This window comes from Pleurodeles waltl, chromosome 7 (assembly GCF_031143425.1).
Source record: "Pleurodeles waltl isolate 20211129_DDA chromosome 7, aPleWal1.hap1.20221129, whole genome shotgun sequence".
Lineage (NCBI taxonomy): Eukaryota > Metazoa > Chordata > Amphibia > Caudata > Salamandridae > Pleurodeles > Pleurodeles waltl.
The window spans coordinates 1,554,653,648-1,554,678,407 of NC_090446.1; the positions used below are offsets into that span (position 1 = coordinate 1,554,653,648).

A 24,760-nucleotide genomic window follows, 5' to 3' on the forward strand; every position below is an offset into this window, starting at 1 on the left:
GAGAAGAAATGACGCGCGGCTTCGCTTGCAAGTAAGGAATCGACACATCACTGACTCTTCCGACACACGCTTACTCGTGCAGCTTTATTTTTGATGCAAACCAGGCACTTTGTGTAAAAACTACAATCCCATTGTTTTCTGTGGAGTAAGAATCTATTCTTTTAAAAATTCATAACTTTACTTGTGCATGTTGGATTTTTGTTGTTTTGGTCTTGTTTTATTTAAATAAATATTCACTATTTTTCTGAACTGGTGTGGTGTCCATTTTGTAGTGTTTTCACTGTCTTACTGTGTGTGTTGGTTCAAATACTTTATACATTGCCTTTGAGATAAGCCTGACTGCTTGTGCCAAGCTACCAAGGGGGTGAGCAGAGGTTATCTTAAGTGTGTATCTCCACTTCCCTGACTAGAGTTAGGGTCCCTGTGTGCACAGAGTGCAGACGGACTGCCAACCATTTCTAACAGTGCCAAATCAAAAGTCCTGAGATGCAGGAAGTCTATTGACAGTTTATATGTATGTAAATGTTGTGTTCTTCATACTTGGAGGGGTCATGCTTCCTGTGGCGTCAAGGACCTGGTGAACCTTCTGGGTGTATACAAAGCAGGCACTTATTAGACTAGGCCCCGGTGAGGGTGGCACTGTTGCTACTGGAAATGGTCATCCCTACTTCAAGCCACTGAAATTAAACTAGAATGATGGATTACTGTGTCAAGTCCTCAACATAATGCTAGTCCCTACTAAAAAACAAAAATGTTAGCTATATTTTCAAAAGTAAACTCTTAATGTTCTAAATTTCGAAATTCTATTAGTGCATATAATCAATTAATATTAAGAAAACTGTTCAAACTGATGATCCATATAAGACACATGGAGTGGATGGAAGAGGTTTACATCAACTCTGAGCCATTTTTTCACTCTCATAAAAAGACATTAAATTCAAGAGAAAACAAACCTAGGGCCTCCTTTACAAGAATCTGATGCATCAGCTTTGTTGCGTCAGATTCCTTGCGCTGCCCTATGACATCCTAACAATGCCAAGGATGAGCTGCATTTACAATACAGAGCTCCATGATACACTTTTTCACAGAAATTCTGGCACATCTGTGGCGATAAAGTCACACATTACTGGATTAGCGTAAAAAAATGACGCTACTCCAGCAATGCAAGGAGGCCCCCATTGAAAAAAGCCCTGCATCAATTTTACGCCTGCTCTGAGCACTGAAGTTGCATATTGACGCAGTGAAATGTTGTGAAATGTTGTAAATTTCTCTGTGTCAGTTCTGTGTGGCTTTTCCCATAGGAATGCCTACCTTGCATACTTTGGGGCTCATTTAGGAGCCCCTTACTCTTTGTGACGCAGATCAGTCCCCCACCCCGTGCCATATTTACAAACTGGCGTAAAGGTACCATTGCACCAGTTTGTAATCCCTTGCACCACATGATACTGGGCACAGGTATAATGTATGCAAGGAGGCGTTCCCCCACGAGGAGGCCCTCAGGAATGGCGCAGTGAAATCTACAAGATTGTACTGTGTCATACACCATCATTCTATAACGCCTGCTCAGGGCAGGTGTCAAAGTGACTTTGTGCTTTGTTCTATTGGCCTCCCCGTGCTTTGCTGGACTAACGTCAAACTTTTCAGTCCAGCAAAGCACCACAACTGTGTCAGAAATGATGCTTGTGCTAACGAGCGCCATGGTGCACTGTGTTGCTACCATGATGTTGTTAGGGGGGTGAAGGGCGGGGCAAGCAAACCGGAGCATTATGAATGATGCACCAGTTTGTAGTAAATGAGGCCCATTATACCTGCTGCAGGTATAATGTGACACAAGTCTTTATAAACTGACACATTGGGCCCAATGCGTCCGTTTGTAAATGTGGAGCAGGGTAGAGCACTGCTAGCACCGCCGTTGCATCAAACAAAATGACACAACAGTGGCACACTTGTGATGAAGCCCCTAGTTTTATCAGGCCAGATTGAACACAACTTTTTTTCTTTACTTTGTGGATCAATGGCCATAGAGATTGATCCCTTCTGATGCTTTAGAGTATTATATGGATCTGAAAAAGAAAGAGTAAAATTCAGATTCATATCAATACCATTATTGAAATGTGGCGTGCTGCAGGGGTTTCTTGCTGTAGTAGGTTGAATGAAGCATCACTTGTTAAAAGTGAGAGAGATCTGAGGTTTCATTATTCGGGGAGCGTCCATTATGTGGTCTTTAGGATGGTGACCTGAGAAACTAAGGGAGCCTCCAATCCTGAAGGAAGCTGTGAGAAAACTAGGGGTGCATGTGGGTCAATTTCTCACCTTCCTAGATCAGGCAAATTCATTCAGATCCTCCTGTTTCCATTACATAAAAATAATAGGAAGTGACTTCCTTTAATCTCTGCAGAGAGCAGGAAGTCAGTGGCCTGTGTGGTACTTTTATCCTCCTGGGACTACTGCAACTCTCAACATTTAGCCTTCTCAAGTAACACAACTCAGAGTCTTCAACAGATCCAGACTGTGGCTGCCAGAGTTCTGCTTAACTTGCCCCAGGTTGCAGCAAAGCAGAAAACATAAGATTCTCACCCTGACTGTCGCTGTACAAACAGATTCAATTTAGGGTTCTCTGCTTCCATCACAGGGCGTCCAAGGGTATCACAAGAAAGGGCCTCGTTTCAACCAGGAGAAAGTTAGACAATATTATTCGAGTCACATTTTACGTTAAGAAGGAGAGAACATGGTGATGATCATGAGATTCCATGCGAGACAGGATGGTAAACCCTTTTCATATATTGCATCAAAATTATGAAACTTCCTATGTAACCACCTCAGTGCTGAAGAGAATCACAACAGATTCCATAAGGAGCTAAACCTTGTCTGTCCATCTAGCATAATCTGAAGTCACTAACACCCTGCTGCATTATATAAATGCTCACTCATTGATTCAACAGGATCATAAATGGTTCCAAAAAAGCTCAGTGCAAGGAGTGAGTTATGCACCGACCAGGCAGAATCGCCCATTCCTCCTACAGCTCAATTGTCTGCTGCCATGGTTCTTGCCAAAGATTAGAGATATGAAGACAGGAAAAAATTTGGAGACTTTCTGGAGGAAAAAGCTAAATATAACCAGCTGATACTTGAATATAAACATTTGATTAAATTAGAAAACATGGCACACTTTACTGATAAAATCCAAGAGGTGGAAATCTCTGCTATAGAGCTTTTTCAAAAAGTGCAGAAGTTGTCTACCATACCTACAGCCCATTTGTCACCCCCTTCTCAAGATCATTGTGATAGTCTACCTTCTTTTTTCAAAAACAAAGTCAAATCGATATATGTCGACCTTGGGAATGTCATCAGCCTGGAATCTTCTGTGGAAGTCATGAGGGAGCGTTTCTGGATCACCCCCTTTTATTGAAATCCTGGCTATCTACAAAGGATGAGTGCTCAGTACCTAAAGCTGGTACCTAAAGCTAAATTCAGATAAAACCAAGGTTCTCCTCTTTGGGCTCAATGAATCCCCATGGAGGTCTGAGTGGTGGCCACACAGTTTGGGACCCCTGCCTGTCCCAGTAAGAAAAGTTATAAATCTTGGAATTGTGATGGATTCTAGGCTTGTCCTTGCAGACCACACGAACCAGATAACATCCTCCTGTTTTTTCATGATAAAGCTAGTAAAAAAGATTCTCCCTTTTCTTCCCCACGAACTTCACAAAACTGTGGGTACTTCATTGGTCCATGGCAAATTGGATTACTGTAACTCCCTTCATCTTAGGTCCCAAATTGGGATCTTAAATAAAAATGCAGAGAATTCAGAATGCAGGAGTACGCTTATTAAACAATCTGAAAAAATATGAGTCAGTCTCTAAGGTTAGGCAAGAACTCACATGGCTCCCTATCAATAAACGAGTCGCTTTCAAATCTGTTTGCATCGCGCATAATACCCTCTATCGATCTGGTGAGGTTCCCCTAACAAATATGATTGCCTGGCCTATTCCCTTGCGTAACTTCATATCTTCCACTGCAAAAAAGATAACTACTCCAAGGATTTTTTAAAGCTTTTGGGGGGGGGAGGGGGTAGACGTTTCTTCAACTATATCTCTCATTTCTGGAACTCACTTCCAGTTCACCTCCTAAGACAGCCCAACCTGTTATCATTTAAAAAACTTACCTCTATCTTTTCTCTGTTTCCTTCTCACCTATAACAGTTGTATTTTTCTCTTTTAGGATATCTCAATTTTTTTCTGTTTTTTTATTTTCACATTGGTTTTCCTTCTCTACGTTCATTTTCAGCACTTTGAGGCAGCGCCAGGAAGCTTTCAGGCATTTGTTTGTGCTTTATATATTAATTAACTCAGGGGCATTTTTAAGAAAACTTTTCCTGTGCCCTTTACTGCCGCCTACCGCCACCATATTCAAAATACAGCGCACCATGGCCCAGGGTAGGGGGCACTAGCATCGTTTTTCATGACGCTATTGATGTACTCTGCAGGAGTAGCACCAAAATATTGCCGCTATTCCTGCAGAGTACAGAGGGGCCCAATCTAAAGAATGATAGCCCCCTTTTACTGCCTCTTCTGAGCAGGCGTTATAAGTGCCATAAAAAGTGATTTTATATCGCCATTTTTTCGGCCCCCCTAATGGGGGAACGCCCCCTTTGCATACGTTATGCCTAGCACCGGCATAATATAGTGCAAAGGGTTACAAAGTGGCACAATGCATGCATAAAAAAGATAGGGAAACAACGCCTAGGATGCCAGGTCTAACACGGGAGAAAATCATGTGTTAAGTACAATGGAAATGAGGCCTTGCAGGTGGCAGGTGCAAACGGTAATGTGCAACAATCACAAGTACAACAAGACCCCGAGTACATGATGATAAAAGTCAAGGGGTCACTGTGGATAACTAACTTGTCCTAAAAGACACGTGCTAAACTGCAGGCGCAATCAGACTAAACTTGCACAGCAACAGAACAGGAGGGTCAATGGTTCAGGCTTCCAGGGTGGGGAATCATGGAGTACTCAAGACTGGAAAATGCCGCAAGGGAAGCATGACTTGAAGAACTCGGGGCTGGGAGGCGCTGCAAGGGAAGCATGACTTGAAGTACTCGGGGTTGGGAGGTGCCGCAAGGGAAGCATGACTTGAAGTTCTCGGGGCTGGGGGGTGGGGCTGGGAGGCGCCGCAAGGGAAGCATAACTTGAAGTACTCGGGCCTGGGAGGCGCCGCAAGGGAACCATGGCTTGAAGAACTCGGGGCTGGGAGGCGCCGCAAGGGAAGCATGACTCGAAGAACTCGGGCTGGGAGGTGCCGCAAGGGAAGCATGACTTGAAGTACTCGGGCTGGGAGGTGCCGCAAGGGAAGCATGGCTTGAAGAACTCGGGGCGCAAGGGAAGCATGGCTTGAAGAACTCGGGGATGGGTGGTGCCGCAAGGGAAGCATGGCTTGAAGATCTCGAGGTTGGGAGGTGCCGCAAGGGAAGCATGGCTTGAAGTACTCGGGGTTGGGAGGTGCCGCAAGGGAAGCATGGCTTGAAGTACTCGGGGTTGGGAGGTGCCGCAAGGGAAGCATGACTTGAAGTTCTCGGGGCTGGGGGGTGGGGCTGGGAGGCGCCGCAAGGGAAGCATAACTTGAAGTACTCGGGCCTGGGAGGCGCCACAAGGGAACCATGGCTTGAAGAACTCGGGGCTGGGAGGCGCCGCAAGGGAAGCATGACTCGAAGAACTCGGGCTGGGAGGTGCCGCAAGGGAAGCATGACTTGAAGTACTCGGGCTGGGAGGTGCCGCAAGGGAAGCATGGCTTGAAGAACTCGGGGCGCAAGGGAAGCATGGCTTGAAGAACTCGGGGATGGGTGGTGCCGCAAGGGAAGCATGGCTTGAAGATCTCGGGGTTGGGAGGTGCCGCAAGGGAAGCATGGCTTGAAGTACTCGGGGTTGGGAGGTGCCGCAAGGGAAGCATGGCTTGAAGTACTCGGGGTTGGGAGGCGCAGCAAGGGAAGCATGACTTGAAGTACTCGGGGTTGGGAGGTGCCGCAAGGGAAGCATGACTTGAAGTTCTCGGGGCTGGGGGGTGGGGCTGGGAGGCGCCGCAAGGGAAGCATAACTTGAAGTACTCGGGCCTGGGAGGCGCCGCAAGGGAACCATGGCTTGAAGAACTCGGGGCTGGGAGGCGCCGCAAGGGAAGCATGACTCGAAGAACTCGGGCTGGGAGGTGCCGCAAGGGAAGCATGACTTGAAGTACTCGGGCTGGGAGGTGCCGCAAGGGAACCATGGCTTGAAGTACTCGGGGCTGGGAGGTGCCACAAGGGAAGCATGGCTTGAAGAACTCAGGGCTGGGAGGTGCCGCAAGGGAAGCATGGCTTGAAGAACTCGGGGATGGGAGGCGCCCAAGGGAAGCATGACTCGAAGAACTCAGGACTGGGAGGTGCCGCAAGGGAAGCATGGCTTGAAGTACTCGGGCTGGGAGGTGCCGCAAGGGAAGCATGGCTAGAAGTACTCGGGGCTGGAAGGTGCCGCAAGGGAACCATGGCTTGAAGTACTCGGGGCTGGAAGGTGCCACAAGGGAAGCATGGCTTGAAGAACTCAGGGCGCAAGGGAAGCATGGCTTGAAGAACTCGGGGATGGGTGGTGCCGCAAGGGAAGCATGGCTTGAAGATCTCGGGGTTGGGAGGTGCCGCAAGGGAAGCATGACTTGAAGTACTCGGGCCTGGGAGGCGCCGCAAGGGAACCATGGCTTGAAGAACTCGGGGCTGGGAGGTGCCGCAAGGGAAGCACGACTTGAAGTACTCGGGGCTGGGAGGTGCCGCAAGGGAAGCATGACTTGAAGAATTCAGGACTGGGAGGCGCTGCAAGGGAAGCATGGCTTGAAGTACTCAAGACTGGAAGATGCCACAAGGGAAGCATGACTTGAAGAACTCTGGGCTGGGAGGTGCTGCAAGGGAAGCATGACCTGAAGTACTCGGGGTTGGGAGGTGCCGCAAGGGAAGCATGACTTGAAGTTCTCGGGGCTGGGGGGTGGGGCTGGGAGGCGCCGCAAGGGAAGCATGACTTGAAGTACTCGGGCCTGGGAGGTGCCGCAAGGGAACCATGGCTTGAAGAACTCGGGGCTGGGAGGTGCCGCAAGAGAAGCACGACTTGAAGTACTCGGGGCTGGGAGGTGCCGTAAGGGGAACCATGACTTGAAGAACTCTGGGCTGGGAGGTGCTGCAAGGGAAGCATGGCTTGAAGTACTCGGGCCTGGGAGGTGCCGCAAGGGAAGCATGACTTGAAGAACTCTGGGCTGGGAGGTGCCGCAAGGGTACCATGACCTGAAGTAGTCGGGGTTGGAAGGTGCCGCAAGAGAAGCATGACTTGAAGAACTCGGGGCTGGGAGGCGCCGCAAGGGAAGCATGACTTGAAGTACTCGGGCCTGGGAGGCGCCGCAAGGGAAGCATGGCTTGAAGTACTCAGGGCTGGGAGGTGCCGCAAGGGAAGCATGACTTGAAGAACTCGGGGCTGGGAGGTGCCGCAAGGGAAGCATGACTTGAAGTACTCGGGCCTGGGAGGCGCAGCAAGGGAACCATGGCTTGAAGAACTCGGGGCTGGGAGGTGCCGCAAGGGAAGCATGACTTGAAGAACTCGGGGCTGGGAGGTGCCGCAAGGGAAGCATGGCTTGAAGAACTCTGGGCTGGGAGGCGCCACAAGGGAAGCATGGCTTGAAGAACTCTGGGCTGGGAGGCGCCACAAGGGAAGCATGACTTGAAGAACTCGGGCTGGGTGGTGCCGCAACGGAAGCATGGCTTGAAGAATTCGGGGCTGGGAGGTGCCGCAAGGGAAGCATGGCTTGAAGAACTCTGGGCTGGGAGGCGCCACAAGGGAAGCATGGCTTGAAGAACTCTGGCCTGGGAGGCGCCACAAGGGAAGCATGACTTGAAGAACTCGGGCTGGGAGGTGCCGCAAGGGAAGCATGACTTGAAGAACTCAGGGCTGGGAGGTGCCGCAAGGGAAGCATGACTTGAAGAACTCGGGGCTGGGAGGCGCCGCAAGGGAAGCATGACTTGAAGTACTCGGGCCTGGGAGGCGCCGCAAGGGAAGCATGACTTGAAGAACTCGGGGCTGGGAGGTGCCGCAAGGGAAGCATGACCTGAAGTACTCGGGGTTGGGAGGTGCCGCAAGGGAAGCATGACCTGAAGTACTCTGGGTTGGAAGGTGCCACAAGGGAAGCATGACTTGAAGAACTCGGGGCTGGGAGGTGCCGCAAGGGAAGCATGACTTGAAGAACTCAGGGCTGGGAGGAGCCGCAAGGGAAGCATGACTTAAAGTACTCGGGCCTGGGAGGCGCCGCAAGGGAAGCATGACTTGAAGAACTCGGGGCTGGGAGGTGCCGCAAGGGAAGCATGACCTGAAGTACTCGGGGTTGGGAGGTGCCGCAAGGGAAGCATGACCTGAAGTACTCGGGGTTGGAAGGTGCCGCAAGGGAAGCATGACTTGAAGAACTCAGGGCTGGGAGGTGCCGCAAGGGAAGCATGACTTGAAGAACTCGGGGCTGGGAGGCACCACAAGGGAAGCATGACTTGAAGTACTCGGGCCTGGGAGGCGCCGCAAGGGAAGCATGACTTGAAGAACTCGGGGCTGGGAGGTGCTGCAATGGAAGCATAGCTTGAAGAACTCGGGGCTGGGAGGCGCCGCAAGGGAAGCATGGATTGAAGAACTCAGGGCTGGGAGGCGCCGCAAGGGAAGCATGACTTGAAGTACTCGGGCTGGGAGGTGCCGCAAGGGAAGCATGACTTGAAGAACTCGGGGCTGGGAGGCGCCGCAAGGGAAGCATGAATTGAAGTACTCGGGGCTGGCGGGTGGGGCTGGGAGGCGCCGCAAGGGAGGCATGGCTTGAAGAACTCGGGGCTGGGAGGTGCCGCAAGGGAAGCATGACTTGAAGAACTCAGGCTGGGAGGTGCCGCAAGGGAACCATAACTTGAAGTACTCGGGCTGGGAGGTGCCGCAAGGGAAGCATGGCTTGAAGAACTCGGGGCTGGGAGGTGCCGCAAGGGAAGCATGACTTGAAGTACTCGGGGCTGGGAGGTGCCGCAAGGGAAGCATGGCTTGAAGAACTCGGGGCTGGGAGGTGCCGCAAGGGAAGCATGACTTGAAGAACTCTGTTGAAGAACTCTGGGCTGGGAGGTGCTGCAAGGGTACCATGACCTGAAGTAGTCGGGGTTGGAAGGTGCCGCAAGGGAAGCATGACTTGAAGAACTCGGGGCTGGGAGGCGCCGCAAGGGAAGCATGACTTGAAGTACTCGGGCCTGGGAGGCGCCGCAAGGGAAGCATGGCTTGAAGTACTCAGGGCTGGGAGGTGCCGCAAGGGAAGCATGACTTGAAGAACTCGGGGCTGGGAGGTGCCGCAAGGGAAGCATGACTTGAAGTACTCGGGCCTGGGAGGCACCGCAAGGGAACCATGGCTTGAAGAACTCGGGGCTGGGAGGTGCCGCAAGAGAAGCATGACTTGAAGAACTCGGGGCTGGGAGGTGCCGCAAGGGAAGCATGGCTTGAAGAACTCTGGGCTGGGAGGCGCCACAAGGGAAGCATGGCTTGAAGAACTCTGGGCTGGGAGGTGCCGCAACGGAAGCATGGCTTGAAGAATTCGGGGCTGGGAGGTGCCGCAAGGGAAGCATGGCTTGAAGTACTCTGGGCTGGGAGGCGCCACAAGGGAAGCATGGCTTGAAGAACTCTGGGCTGGGAGGCGCCACAAGGGAAGCATGACTTGAAGAACTCGGGCTGGGAGGTGCCGCAAGGGAAGCATGACTTGAAGAACTCGGGGCTGGGAGGTGCCGCAAGGGAAGCATGGCTTGAAGAACTCTGGGCTGGGAGGCGCCACAAGGGAAGCATGGCTTGAAGAACTCTGGGCTGGGAGGCGCCACAAGGGAACCATGACTTGAAGAACTCGGGCCGGGAGGTGCCACAAGGGAAGCATGACTTGAAGAACTCGGGGCTGGGAGGTGCAGCAAGGGAAGCATGACTTGAAGAACTCGGGGTTGGGAGGCGCCGCAAGGGAAGCATGACTTGAAGTACTCGGGCCTGGGAGGCGCCGCAAGGGAAGCATGACTTGAAGAACTCGGGCTGGGAGGTGCCGCAAGGGAAGCATGACCTGAAGTACTCGGGGTTGGAAGGTGCCGCAAGGGAAGCATGACTTGAAGAACTCGGGGCTGGGAGGTGCCGCAAGGGAAGCATGACTTGAAGAACTCGGGGCTGGGAGGCACCACAAGGGAAGCATGACTTGAAGTACTCGGGCCTTGGAGGCGCCGCAAGGGAAGCATGACTTGAAGAACTCGGGGCTGGGAGGTGCCGCAATGGAAGCATAGCTTGAAGAACTCGGGGCTGGGAGGCGCCGCAAGGGAAGCATGGATTGAAGAACTCAGGGCTGGGAGGCGCCGCAAGGGAAGCATGACTTGAAGTACTCGGGCTGGGAGGTGCCGCAAGGGAAGCATGACTTGAAGAACTCGGGGCTGGGAGGCGCCGCAAGGGAAGCATGAATTGAAGTACTCGGGGCTGGCGGGTGGGGCTGGGAGGCGCCACAAGGGAGGCCTGGCTTGAAGAACTCGGGGCTGGGAGGCGCCGCAAGGGAAGCATGACTTGAAGAACTCGGGCTGGGAGGTGCCGCAAGGGAACCATAACTTGAAGTACTCGGGCTGGGAGGTGCCGCAAGGGAAGCATGGCTTGAAGAACTCGGGGCTTGGAGGTGCCGCAAGGGAAGCATGACTTGAAGTACTCGGGGCTGGGAGGTGCCGCAAGGGAAGCATGGCTTGAAGAACTCAGGGCTGGGAGGTGCCGCAAGGGAAGCATGACTTGAAGAACTCTGGGCTGGGAGGTGCTGCAAGGGAAGCATGACCTGAAGTACTCGGGGTTGGGAGATGCCGCAAGGGAAGCATGACTTGAAGAACTCGGGGCTGGGAGGCGCTGCAAGGGAATCACGACTTGAAGTTCTCAGGGCTGGGGGGTGGGGCTGGGAGGTGCCGCAAGGGAAGCATGACTTGAAGAACTCGGGGCTGGGAGGCGCCGCAAGGGAAGCATGACTTGAAGTACTCGGGCCTGGGAGGCGCCGCAAGGGAACCATGGCTTGAAGAACTCAGGGCTGGGAGGTTCCGCAAGGGAAGCATGGCTTGAAGAACTCTGGGCTGGGAGGCGCCACAAGGGAAGCATGACTTGAAGAACTCGGGCTGGGAGGTGCCGCAAGGGAACCATAACTTGAAGTACTCGGGCTGGGAGGTGCCGCAAGTGAAGCATGGCTTGAAGAACTCGGGGCTGGGAGGTGCCGCAAGGGAAGCATGACTTGAAGTACTCGGGGCTGGGAGGTGCCGCAAGGGAAGCATGGCTTGAAGAACTCAGGGCTGGGAGGTGCCGCAAGGGAAGCATGACTTGAAGAACTCGGGGCTGGGAGGTGCTGCAAGGGAAGCACGACTTGAAGTACTCGGGGCTGGGATGTGCCGCAAGGGAAGCATGACTTGAAGAACTCTGGGCTGGGAGGTGCTGCAAGGGAAGCATGGCTTGAAGTACTCAGGCCTGGGAGGCGCCGCAAGGGAAGCATGACTTGAAGAACTCTGGGCTGAGAGGTGCCGCAAGGGTACCATGACCTGAAGTAGTTGGGGTTGGAAGGTGCCGCAAGGGAAGCATGACTTGAAGAACTCGGGGCTGGGAGGCGCTGCAAGGGAAGCATGGCTTGAAGAACTCGGGGCTGGGAGGTGCCGCAAGGGAAGCATGACTTGAAGAACTCGGGGCTGGGAGGTGCCGCAAGGGAAGCATGGCTTGAAGAATTCTGGGCTGGGAGGCGCCACAAGGGAAGCATGGCTTGAAGAACTCTGGGCTGGGAGGTGCCGCAAGGGAAGCATGGCTTGAAGAATTCGGGGCTGGGAGGTGCCGCAAGGAAAGCATGGCTTGAAGAACTCTGGGCTGGGAGGCGCCACAAGGGAAGCATGGCTTGAAGAACTCTGGGCTGGGAGGCGCCACAAGGGAAGCATGACTTGAAGAACTCGGGCTGGGAGGTGCCGCAAGGGAAGCATGGCTTGAAGAACTCGGGGCTGGGAGGTGCCGCAAGGGAAGCATGACTTGAAGAACTCGGGATGGGAGGTGCCGCAAGGGAAGCATGGCTTGAAGAATTCGGGGCTGGGAGGTGCCGCAAGGGAAGCCTGGCTTGAAGAACTCGGGCTGGGAGGTGCCGCAAGGGAAGCATGATTTGAAGTACTCGGGGCTGGGAGGCGCTGCAAGGGAAGCATGGCTTGAAGTACTCAAGACTGGAAGATGCCACAAGGGAAGCATGGCTTGAAGAACTCGGGGCTGGGAGGTGCTGCAAGGGAAGCATGATTTGAAGTACTCGGGGCTGGGAGGTGCCGCAAGGGAAGCATGATTTGAAGTACTCGGGGCTAGGAGGTGCTGCAAGGGAAGCATGATTTGAAGTACTCGGGGCTAGGAGGTGCCGCAAGGGAAAAGTGACATGAGCCTGGCATGTACACCCACCACACATAAGGCAAAAGATTGAGTTGTGACAGAGAGTCAGTTAAAATGAAAAAATCACCTCCACACCATGGAATAAAACTGCCAGGGTGTTGGCGCATTAGTTTTTACTTTTCCTAAAATACCTCCTGCTTTAAGTGGCTTTGGATGAAGCGCAGTGATGATGGTTCATACAAATAGAGTCCCCTCAGGGCCGGTGGTGAAGTCTGAATCTGGCGGGTGGAGTAAAAGCAGTGTGGTGGACATAAAGTCCTCCAGCACCCTGACTGCCTTTTCTCCATCTGCCAAATGCTAAATTGTGCCCTAAGTGTGAAATTATGCATTGTTGAATTCTATAGTCTAATAATAAAACATCCTTCTGAGAGTGACCCTAATGTTGTTAACGTTATACAATCAAAAAGCTCCCAGGAAAATGAATTTATTTTGCATGTACACACGATGGCTGAGGCTATTAACTCATGTTGTACCAGGTATTGAAAACAGCTTATTTGAACACATTTAAGATACTTATGTATTTAAGGGTGAGCTTGTGCTAATATGTCAGATTCTCTAAATGTTGTATTTGCTTAATGGACTTCATGAGGTTTTAAAATGTGTCTCTGACCTTTTAGATCTTATCCAAATATGTAAATTCAGGGTTTAGAGCAGGACAATGTGCATCGTCTTAGATCTCTTTGCCGGTGTGTGAGCTCAGGGAGCCCCCTGCTGGCTGGTGATATATCTCTTTATTCACCTTTGAATGTCTCCCTTCCGGAAGTGGTCAATGAACTCAGTATCTCTTCCCTTCTCTCCCACTGGTCACAGGTGGTGCTGATGAGATCCGCTTGGTCAATGCTGGTGATGAATGCAGTGGGAGGATAGAGGTCAGGCATGGGAAGCGATGGGGGACGGTCTGCGATACTGACTGGGATAAGAAGGATGCTGAGGTGGTCTGTAGGCACCTCGGATGCGGATCTGCTTTAAAAACACTGAAGGTCAATGGAGTGTTTGGAAGAGGATGGCTCCCAGTGTGGCTGAGTCAGGTTCAATGCACAGGAGCAGAGACATCTTTCTTCGATTGTCCTCATGGTGAATGGGGACATGATGACTGCTCATTCAGAAGAGATGCCGGAGTGATATGTACTGGTAAGTGAAAGAAGCCTTAGAGGAACAATTAGTTTATGAAAACGAATATCATGAAATATAAAAATGTAGTAATATTGTGATTGTTGAAGGATTGGAGAGCTTTTGGGTGTGGTGGGAGTGGGGTGATGACTCATCTGCAAGTCTATCACTTGGTGATTGACAACAATTTGGGTATCCCATGGAGAGATGCAGGGTGACTCTTTGTTAGGACCGTCCAATCATAGCGTCCGTGTCTCTTTAGTGCACTGTAGCATCTTGTGAAGTTAGTATAATATAATCGAAATGTCTCTGTTAGGTAATTCATGAGTGGATGGAGCAAAGCTTAAATAGTCAATCAACAAGCAGGTATCTTCAGTAGGATTCAGTTGATTTCTGGAGAAACTCACTACCCAGGTCTTGCAAAGGAGATTGTGAGCTGGGCCGGTGATGGTTAGAGATGCAACCGGAGAGGGAACCGGAGGATTAAAGACAGAACAGACAGGCAGACAGCAGAAAGCAGAGAGAGCAGTGAAGGTAATTTAGCACTCTGGGTTAAGAGATTACAGTTGTCTTTTTATTTCATTGTGTTGATTTATTTGATTTAAAATAAAGTTTATATAATGGCTGAGTAAATTGAGAGCCTTTTCAAGCCACTGTTTGTTATCTGCTCAAATCCATTTCTAGGGTGTTTGTAGGAGGCTGGCCTGGCTTGTAGTGGGTACCAAGGGGTACTTACACTCTGTACCAGGTCCAGTTATCCCTTATTAGTGTAGAAGAGGTGTTTCTAGCAGCTTAGGCTGAACTAGGAGACATGCAAAGCTCCTACTATACCACTGGTGTCATATGCGCAATATCATAAGAAAACACAATACACAGAAGTGCTAAAAATAAAGGTACTTTATTTTTATGACAATATGCCAAAAGTATCTCAGTGAGTACCCTCAGTATGAGCATGCCAAATATACACAAGATATATGTACACAATACCAAAAATATGCAGTAATAGCAAAAGGAAGTAATGCAAGCAATGTAGAATTACAGTAGATTGCAATAGGAGCACATAGGTATAGGGGCAACACAAACCATATACTCCAAAAGTGGAATGCGAACCACGAATGGACCACAAACCTATGTGAGCTTGTAGAGGGTCGCTGGGGCTGTAAGAAAACAGTGAGGGTTAGAAAAATAGCCCACCCCAAGACCCTGAAAAGTAGGTGTAAAGGGCACCTATATTCCCCAGAGAGCACAGAAGTCGTGATGGGGGAATTCTGCAAGGAAGACAAACACCACCAATGCAACCAAAGTGGATTTCCGGACGAGAGTACCTGCGGAACAAGGGGACCAAGTCCAAGAGTTGCGACAAAGTCGAGAGTGGGCAGATGCCCAGAAAATGCCAGCTGAGGGTGCAAAGAAGCTGCCACTGGATGGTAGAAGCTGTAGATTCTGCAAGAACGAAGAGGGCTAGAAACTTCCCCTTTGGAGGATGAATGTCCCACGTCGTGAAGAAACTTGCAGAGGTATTCCCACGCAGAAAGACTGCAAACAAGCCTTGCTAGCTGCAAGGGTCGCAGTTAGGGTTTTTGGATGCTGCTGTGGCCCAGAAGGGACTAGGATGTCGCCACTTGGATGAGGAGACAGAAGGGGTGCCCCACAAGTCAGGGAGCCCTCACAGAAGCAGGCAGCACCCGCAGAAGTACCGGAACAGTCACTTGGAAGCCGAGTGACCCGGAGCTCACCCGAAGACACAAAAGGGAGTCCCACGACGCCGGAGGCCAACTCAGAAGGTTGTGCACTGCAGGTTAGAGTGTCGGGGACCAAGGCTTGGCTGTGCATGAAGGAAATCCTGGAAGAGTGCACAGGAGCCAGAGCAGCTGCAAATCATGCGGTACCCAGCAATGCAGTCTAGCGTGGGGAGGCAAGGACTTACCTCCACCAAACTTGGACTGAAGAGTCACTGGACTGTGGGAGTCACTTGGACAGAGTTGCTGAGTTCCAGGGACCACGTTCGTCGTGCTGAGAGGGGACCCAGAGGACCGGTGATGCAGTCTTTTATTGCCTGCGGTTCCAGGGGGAAGATTCCATCGTCCCACTGGAGATTTCTTCAGAGCTCCTGGTGCAGAAAGGAGGCAGGCTACCCCCAGAGCATGCACCACCAGGAAACAGGCGAGAAAGCGTCAGGATCAGCGATACAAGGTTGCAGTAGTCGTCTTTGCTACTTTGTTGCGGTTTTGCAGGCATCCTGAGCAGTCAGAGGTCGATCCTTTGGAAGAAGGTGAAGAGAGGTATGCAGAGGAACTCTGATGAGCTCTTGAATTCGTTATCTAAAGAATTCCCCAAAGCAGAGACCCTAAATAGCCAGAAAAGGAGGTTTGGCTACCTAGGAAGGAGGATAGACTAGCAACACAGGTAAGAGCCTATCAGAAGGAGTCTCTGACGTCACCTGCTGGCACTGGCCACTCAGAGCAGTCCAGTGTGCCAGCAGCACCTCTGTTTCCAAGATGGCAGAGGTCTGGAGCACACTGGAGGAGCTCTGGGCACCTCCCCTAGGAGGTGCAGGTCAGGGGAGTGGTCACTCCCCTTTCCTTTGTCCAGGTTCGCACCAGAGCAGGGCTGGAGGACCCCTGAACTGGTGTAGACTGGCTTATGCAGAGATGGGCACCATCTGTGCCCATCAAAGCATTTCCAGAGGCTGGGGGAGGCTACTCCTCCCCAGCCCTGACACCTTTTTCCAAAGGGAGAGGGTGCAACACCCTCTCTCTTAGCAAGTCCTTTGTTCTGCCTTCCTGGGCCAAGCCTGGCTGGACCCCAGGAGGGCAGAAACCTGTCTGAGGGGTTGGCAGCAGCAGCAGCTGCAGTGAAACCCCGGGAAAGGTAGTTTGGCAGTACACGGGTCTGAGCTAGAGACTCGGGGGATCATGGAATTGTCTCCCCAATGCCAGAATGGCATTGGGGTGACAATTCCATGATCTTAGACATGTTACATGGCTATGTTCGGAGTTACCATTGTGACGCTATCCATATGTTGTGACATATGTATAGTGCACGCGTGTAATGGTGTCCCCGCACTCACAAAGTCCGGGGAATTTGCCCTGAACAATGTGGGGGCACCTTGGCTAGTGCCAGGGTGCCCACACACTAAGTAACTTAGCACCCAACCTTTACCAGGTAAAGGTTAGACATATAGGTGACTTATAAGTTACTTAAGTGCAGTGGTAAATGGCTGTGAAATAACGTGGACGTTATTTCACTCAGGCTGCACTGGCAGGCCTGTGTAAGAATTGTCAGATCTCCCTATGGGTGGCACAAGAAATGCTGCAGCCCATAGGGATCTCCTGGAACCCCAATACCCTGGGTACCTCAGTACCATATACTAGGGAATTATAAGGGTGTTCCAGTATGCCAATGTAAATTGGTGAAATTGGTCACTAGTCTGTTAGTGACAATTTGGAAAGAAATGAGAGAGCATAACCACTGAGGTTCTGAATAGCAGAGCCTCAGTGAGACAGTTAGCCATAACACAGGTAACACATACAGGGCACACTTATGAGCACTGGGGCACTGGCTGGCAGGGTCCCAGTGACACACACAACTAAAAGAACATATATACAGTGAAATATGGGGGTAACATGCCAGGCAAGATGTTACTTTCCTACACAAGCCCCCCCCCCCCAAACGAAGGACAATAAGACTAGCCATGACCTGATGAGTCTTCATTGTCTAAGTGGAAATATCTGGAGAGTCCATCTGCATTGGAGTGGGTACTCCCAGGTCTATGTTCCACTGTATAGTCCATTCCCTGTAGGGATATGGACCACCTCAACAATTTAGGGTTTTCACCTTTCATTTGTTTTAGCCAAAGTAGAGGTTTATGGTCTGTCTGAACAATGAAGTGAGTGCCAAACAGGTATGGCCTCATCTTCTTCAGTGCCCAGACCACAGCAAAAGCCTCCCTCTCTATGGCAGACCAACGCTTTTCTCTAGGGGTCAACCTCCTGCTGATAAAAGCAACAGGTTGATCCTGGCCCTCAGAATTAAGTTGTGATGAGACTGCCCCTACCCCTAATTCAGATGCATCAGTTTGGACACTGAATTTTATTTTTTGGAGTAACAGGGGCTTTTCAGGACAGGTGCAGAGCACATGGCCTGCTTCAGCTCCTCAAAAGATTTCTGACAGTTTGCTGTCCATAATACCTTTTTAGGCATTTTTTTAGATGTGAGGTCATTAAGAGGGGCTGCAATGGAGCCATAGTTCTTTATGAACCTCCTGTAGTACCCAGTGAGGCCTAAGAAGGCTCTCACCTGAGTCTGAGTTCTAGGGGGAACCCAATCTATAATAGTTTGGATTTTCCCCTGAAGTGGTGCAATCTGTTCTCCACCTACCAGGTGTCCCAGATAAACCACTTTCCCCTGCCCTATCTGGCACTTTGAAGCCTTGATAGTGAGGCCTGCCTTCTGCAGGGCCTCCAAAACTTTCCACAGGTTGTAGGAGGCTGGACTGGCTTGTAGTGAGTACCAAGGGGTACTTGCACCTTGCACCAGGCCCAGTTATCCCTTATTAGTGTATAGGGTGTCTAGCAGCTTAGGCTGATAGATAATGGTAGCTTAGCAGAGCAGCTTAGGCTGAACTAGGAGACGTGTGAAGCTACTACAGTACCACTTAGTGTCATATGCACAATATCATAAGAAAACACAATACACAGTTATACTAAAAATAAAGGTACTTTATTTTTATGACAATATGCCAAAGTATCTTAGAGTGTACCCTCAGTGAGAGGATAGGAAATATACACAAGATATATATACACAATAGCAAAAATATGCAGTATAATCTTAGAAAACAGTGCAAACAATGTATAGTTACAATAGGATGCAATGGGGAAACATAGGGATAGGGGCAACACAAACCATATACTCTAGAAGTGGAATGCGAACCACGAATGGACCCCAAACCTATGTGACCTTGTAGAGGGTCGCTGGGACTATTAGAAAATAGTGAGAGTTAGCAAAATAACCCTCCCCAAGACCCTGAAAAGTGAGTGCAAAGTGCACCAAAGTTCCCCTAAGGACAAAATAGTCGTGTTAGAGGGAAACTGCAAGGAAAACACAAATCAGCAATGCAACAACGATGGATTCCTGACTGAGGGTACCTGTGGAACAAGGGGACCAAGTCCAAAAGTCACAAGCAGCTCGGAGATGGGCAGATGCCCAAGAAATGCCAGCGGTTGGTGCAAAGAAGCTCTTACTAGGCTAAAGAACTGTGAATACTGCAGGAACGACAAGGGCTAGAGACTTCCCCTTTGGAGGATGGATCCCCCACGCCTTGGAGAGTCGTGCAGAAGTGTTTTCCCGCCGGATGGACGCCAACAAGCCTTGCTACACGCAAATCGTGCGTTTGGCGTTTTTGGACGCTGCTGGGGCCCAGGAGGGACCAGGAGGTCGCAAATTGGACCTGCAGAGAGAGGGGACGTCGAGCAAGACAAAGAGCCCTCACTGAAGCAGGTAGCACCCGGAGAAGTGCCAGAAAGAGGCACTACGAGGATGCGTGAAACGGTGCTCGCCGAAGTTGCACAAAGGAGTCCCACGTCGCCGGAGACCAACTTAGAAAGTCGTGCAATGCAGGTTAGAGTGCCGTGGACCCAGGCTTGGCTGTGCATGAAGGATTTCCGCCGGAAGTGCACAGGGGCCGGAGTAGCTTGCAAAGTCGCGGTTCCCAGCAATGCAGCCCAGCGAGGTGAGGCAAGGACTTACCTCCACCAAACTCGGGCTGAAGAGTCACTGGACTGTGTGAGTCACTTGGACGGTGTCGCTGGATTTGAGGGACCTCGCTCGTCGTGCTGAGAGGAGACCCAAGGGACCGGAGATGCAGCTTTTTGGTGCCTGCGGTTGCAGGGGGAAGATTCCGTCGACCCACGGGAGATTTCTTCGGAGCTTCTGGTGCAGAGAGGAGGCAGACTACCCCCACAGCATGCACAAGCAGGAAAACAGTCGAGAAGGCGGCAGGATCAGCGTTACAGAGTTGCAGTAGTCGTCTTTGCTACTATGTTGCAGGTTTGCAGGCTTCCAGCGCGGTCAGCGGTCGATTCCTTATCAGAAGGTGAAGAGGGAGATGCAGAGGAACTCGGCTGAGCTCATGCATTCGTTATCTAAAGTTTCCCCAGAGACAGAGACCCTAAATAGCCAGAAAAGAGGGTTTGGCTACCTAGGAGAGAGGAAAGGCTACTAACACCTGAAGGAGCCTATCACAAGGAGTCTCTGACGTCACCTGGTGGCACTGGCCACTCAGAGCAGTCCAGTGTGCCAGCAGCACCTCTGTTTCCAAGATGGCAGAGGTCTGGAGCACACTGGAGGAGCTCTGGACACCTCCCAGGGGAGGTGCAGGTCAGGGGAGTGGTCACTCCCCTTTCCTTTGTCCAGTTTCGCGCCAGAGCAGGGGCTAAGGGGTCCCTGAACCGGTGTAGACTGGCTTATGCAGAATTGGGCACATCTGTGCCCAACAAAGCATTTCCAGAGGCTGGGGGAGGCTACTCCTCCCCTGCCTTCACACCATTTTCCAAAGGGAGAGGGTGTCACACCCTCTCTCAGAGGAAGTTCTTTGTTCTGCCATCCTGGGCCAGGCCTGGCTGGACCCCAGGAGGGCAGCTGCCTGTCTGAGGGGTTGGCAGCAGCAGCAGCTGCAGTGAAACCCCAGGAAGGGCAGTCTGGCAGTACCAGGGTCTGTGCTACAGACCACTGGGATCATGGAATTGTACCAAAAATGCCAGGATGGCATAGAGGGGGCAATTCCATGATCATAGACATGTTACATGGCCATATTCGGAGTTACCATGGTGAAGCTACATATAGGTAGTGACCTATATGTAGTGCACGCGTGTAATGGTGTCCCCGCACTCACAAAGTTCAGTGAATTGGCTCTGAACAATGTGGGGGCACCTTGGCTAGTGCCAGGGTGCCCTCACACTAAGTAACTTTGCACCTAACCTTTACCAGGTAAAGGTTAGACATATAGGTGACCTATAAGTTACTTAAGTGCAGTGTAAAATGGCTGTGAAATAACGTGGACGTTATTTCACTCAGGCTGCAGTGGCAGGCCTGTGTAAGAATTGTCAGAGCTCCCTATGGGTGGCAAAAGAAATGCTGCAGCCCATAGGGATCTCCTGGAACCCCAATACCCTGGGTACCTCAGTACCATATACTAGGGGATTATAAGGGTGTTCCAGTAAGCCAATGTAAATTGGTAAAAATGGTCTCTAGCCTGTCAGTGACAATTTGGAAAGAACTGAGAGAGCATAACCACTGAGGTTCTGATTAGCAGAGCCTCAGTGAGACAGTTAGTCACTACACAGGTAACACATTCAGGCACACTTATGAGCACTGGGGCCCTGGGTTACCAGGGTCCCAGTGACACATACAACTAAAACAACATATATACAGTGAAAAATGGGGGTAACATGCCAGGCAAGATGGTACTTTCCTACACAACCCCCCCCCAAACGAAGGACAATAAGACTAGCCATTACCTGATGAGTCTTCATTGTCTAAGTGGAAATATCTGGAGAGTCCATCTGCATTGGAGTGGCTACTCCCAGGTCTATGTTCCACTGTATAGTCCATTCCCTGTAGGGATATGGACCACCTCAACAATTTAGGATTTTCACCTTTCATTTGTTTTAGCCAAAGTAGAGGTTTGTGGTCTGTCTGAACAATGAAGTGAGTGCCAAACAGGTATGGCCTCAACTTCTTCAGAGCCCAGACCACATCAAAGGCCTCCCTCTCTATGGCAGACCAACGCTTTTCTCTAGGGGTCAACCTTCTACTAATAAAAGCAACAGGTTGATCCTGGCCCTCAGAATTAAGTTGTGATAGGACTACCCCTACTCCTAATTCAGATGCATCAGTTTGGACATAGAATTTTTTAGAGTAACAAGGGCTTTTCAGGACAGGTGCAGAGCACATGGCCTGCTTCAGCTCCTCAAAAGCTTTCTGACAGTTTGCTGTCCATAATACCTTTTTAGGCATTTTCTTTGATGTGAGGTCATTAAGAGGGGCTGCAATGGAGCCATAGTTCTTAATGAACCTCCTGTAATACCCAGTGAGGCCTAGGAAGGCTCTCACCTGAGTCTGAGTGGTAGGGGGAATCCAATCAATGATAGTTTGGATTTTCCCCTGAAGTGGTGCAATCTGTTCCCCACCAACAAGGTGTCCCAGATAAACCACCTTACCCTGCCCTATCTGGCACTTTGAAGCCTTGATAGTGAGGCCTGCCTTTTGCAGGGCCTCCAAAACTTTCCAAAGGTGGACCAGGTGATCATCCCAGCTGGAGCTAAAGACAGCTATATCATCCAAATATGCTGCACTGAAAGCTTCCAGCCCTTGCAGGACTGTGTTCACCAACCTCTGAAAAGTGGCAGGTGCATTTTTCAAACCAAAAGGCATTACCGTAAACTGGTAATGTCCTCCAATGGTAGAAAATGCAGTCTTAGGTTTAGCCTCTTCTGACATTTTGATCTGCCAATACCCTGCAGTCAAATCAAAAGTGCTTAGATACTTGGCAGATGCCAGTGTATCTATTAGCTCATCTGCCCTGGGTATAGGGTGAGCATCAGTTTTGGTTACCAAGTTGAGACCTCTATAGTCTACACAAAACCTCATTTCCTTCTTTCCATCTTTAGAATTGGGTTTTGGTACCAGTACCACAGGAGAAGCCCATGGACTGTCAGAGTGCTCAACTACTCCTAGTTCCAACATCTTCTGAACTTCTTGCTTTATGCAGTCCCTGACATGGTCAGGCTGCCTATAGATCTTACTTTTGACAGGTAAACTGTCTCCAGTATCTATAGTGTGCTCACACCAAGAAGTGGTGCCTGGCACAATGGAGAAGAGTTCTGAAAATTGTCCTAGGAGATTTATGCAATTATCTTTCTGCTCAGCAGTAAGACAATCAGCCAAAACTACACCTTCCACAAGAGCATCTTGTTCTGTGGAAGAGAAGAGATCAGGTAGAGGATCACTGTCTTCTTCCTGTCCCTCATCTGTTGCCATGAGCAGGGTGAGATCAGCCCTGTCATAGTAGGGTTTCAGGCGGTTGACATGGAGCACCCTAAGGGGACTCCTGGCAGTGCCTAAGTCAACCAAGTAGGTGACTTCACCCTTCTTTTCAACAATTGTGTGGGGTCCACTCCATTTATCTTGGAGTGCTCTTGGGGCCACAGGCTCCAAGACCCACACTTTCTGCCCTGGTTGGTACTGAACCAAAACAGCCTTCTGATCATGCCATTGCTTCTGGAGCTCTTGGCTGGCCTGAAGGTTTTTACTGGCCTTTTTCATGTACTCAGCCATCCTTGATCTGAGGCCAAGTACATAGTCCACAATATCCTGCTTAGGAGCTTTTAAAGGTTGTTCCCAACCCTCCTTTACAAGTGTGAGTGGACCCCTAACAGGGTGTCCAAAAAGAAGTTCAAAGGGGCTGAAGCCCACTCCTTTCTGGGGTACCTCCCTGTAGGCAAAAAGGAGGCATGGTAGAAGGATATCCCATCTCCTGCGGAGTTTTTCAGGGAGTCCCATAATCATGCCTTTGAGAGTTTTATTAAATCTCTCCACCAGTCCATTTGTTTGTGGATGATAGGGTGTTGTGAACTTGTAAGTTACACCACACTCCTTCCACATGGCCTTTAAGTATGCAGACATGAAATTGCTTCCCCTGTCTGATACTACTTCCTTTGGGAAGCCCACCCTGGAAAATATTCCCAGGAGGGCCTTTGCCACTGCAGGAGCTGTAGTGGTCCTTAAAGGAATAGCTTCAGGATATCTTGTGGCATGGTCCACTACCACTAAGATAAACCTATTGCCTGAAGCAGTAGGAGGGTCAAGGGGGCCAACTATGTCAACCCCTACCCTTTCAAAGGGAACCCCAACCACAGGCAGTGGGATAAGGGGTGCCTTTGGAGTGCCACCTGTCTTGCCACTGGCTTGACAGGTTTCACAGGACTTACAAAATTCTTTTGTGTCCTCTTACATCCTAGGCCAATGAAACAGTGGTACCAATCTGTCCCAAGTTTTCATTTGACCCAGGTGCCCAGCTAAGGGAATGTCATGTGCCAGTGTTAGGAGGAACTTTCTGTACTCCTGAGGAATCACTAATCTCCTGGCAGCTCCAGGTTTAGGATCCCTATGCTCAGTGTACAAGAGGTTGTCCTCCCAGTAAACTCTGTGTGAGTCACTGACATCCCCATTATCCTGTTTGACAGCTTGCTGTCTGAGACCCTCTAATGTGGGACAGGTTTGCTGTGCCACACTCAGCTCCTCTCTGGCAGGCCCCCCTTCACCCAAAAGCTCAGCAGTGTCTGCTTCCAGCTCCTCTGGTGTAGGTTTTGCACAGGGAGGGAATTCTTCTTCCTCAGAAGTAGAATCCACTGTAGAGGGAGGGATAGTAGGAAGTGGTTTGCTTCTACTAGCCCTAGCTTTAGGGAGCACTTGGTCCATTGTTCCAGGATCCAAGCTTCCCTGTCCTTTTTGCTTTTTGGCCTGAGCCCTTGTCAAAGCAAAAATATGCCCTGGGATGCCCAGCATTGCTGCATGGGCCTCCAACTCCACATCTGACCAAGCTGATGTCTCCAAATCATTCCCTAATAGACAGTCTACAGGTAAATCTGAAGCTACCACAACTTTCTTTGGACCAGATACCCCCCCCCAGTTGAGATTTACAACAGCCATGGGGTGGCTTTGTGTTATGTTGTGAGCATCGGTTACTTGGTACTGGTGTCCAAGTATGTGTTGTTCAGGGTGCACCAGTTTCTCAATCACCATTGTGACACTGGCACCTGTGTCCCTGTAGGCCTGGACCTCAACACCATTTATTAGGGTTAGTTGCTTGTACTTCTCCAAGTTATGGGGGCAAGCAACCAAAGTGGCTAAGTCAATAGCCCCTTCAGAGACTAAAGTAGCCTCTGTGTTCTCCCTAATCGGACCAACCCCAACTAAATTACCAAAAGTGAGCCCAGCTACTCCCTTGGATTGGCTATTAGTAGTTTTGCTCCCACCACCACTGCTATTAGTAGGGACACTAGGTTTAGCAGTAGGGGTTGTAGTGGTAGGAGCTGTGGTGCCTTTCTTTGGACAACTGGGATCTGTTGTCCAATTGCCTTTTATTTTACATAAATAGCACCATGGTTTCTTTTCCTTGTTCTGATTAA

The 24,760-nt window shown here is 50.6% G+C and overlaps 1 protein-coding gene across 1 annotated transcript in view; it reads left to right on the forward strand.

Annotated features, from left to right (window-relative positions):
- The window catches only part of LOC138247471 (CD5 antigen-like), a 589,710-nt gene that overhangs the window by 338,699 nt on the left and 226,251 nt on the right, over positions 1–24,760 (forward strand). The window contains exon 5 of the mRNA XM_069202092.1: positions 13,272–13,592. Coding sequence (XP_069058193.1) covers positions 13,272–13,592 — 321 coding nt within the window. The remainder of the gene's footprint in view (positions 1–13,271; positions 13,593–24,760) is intronic.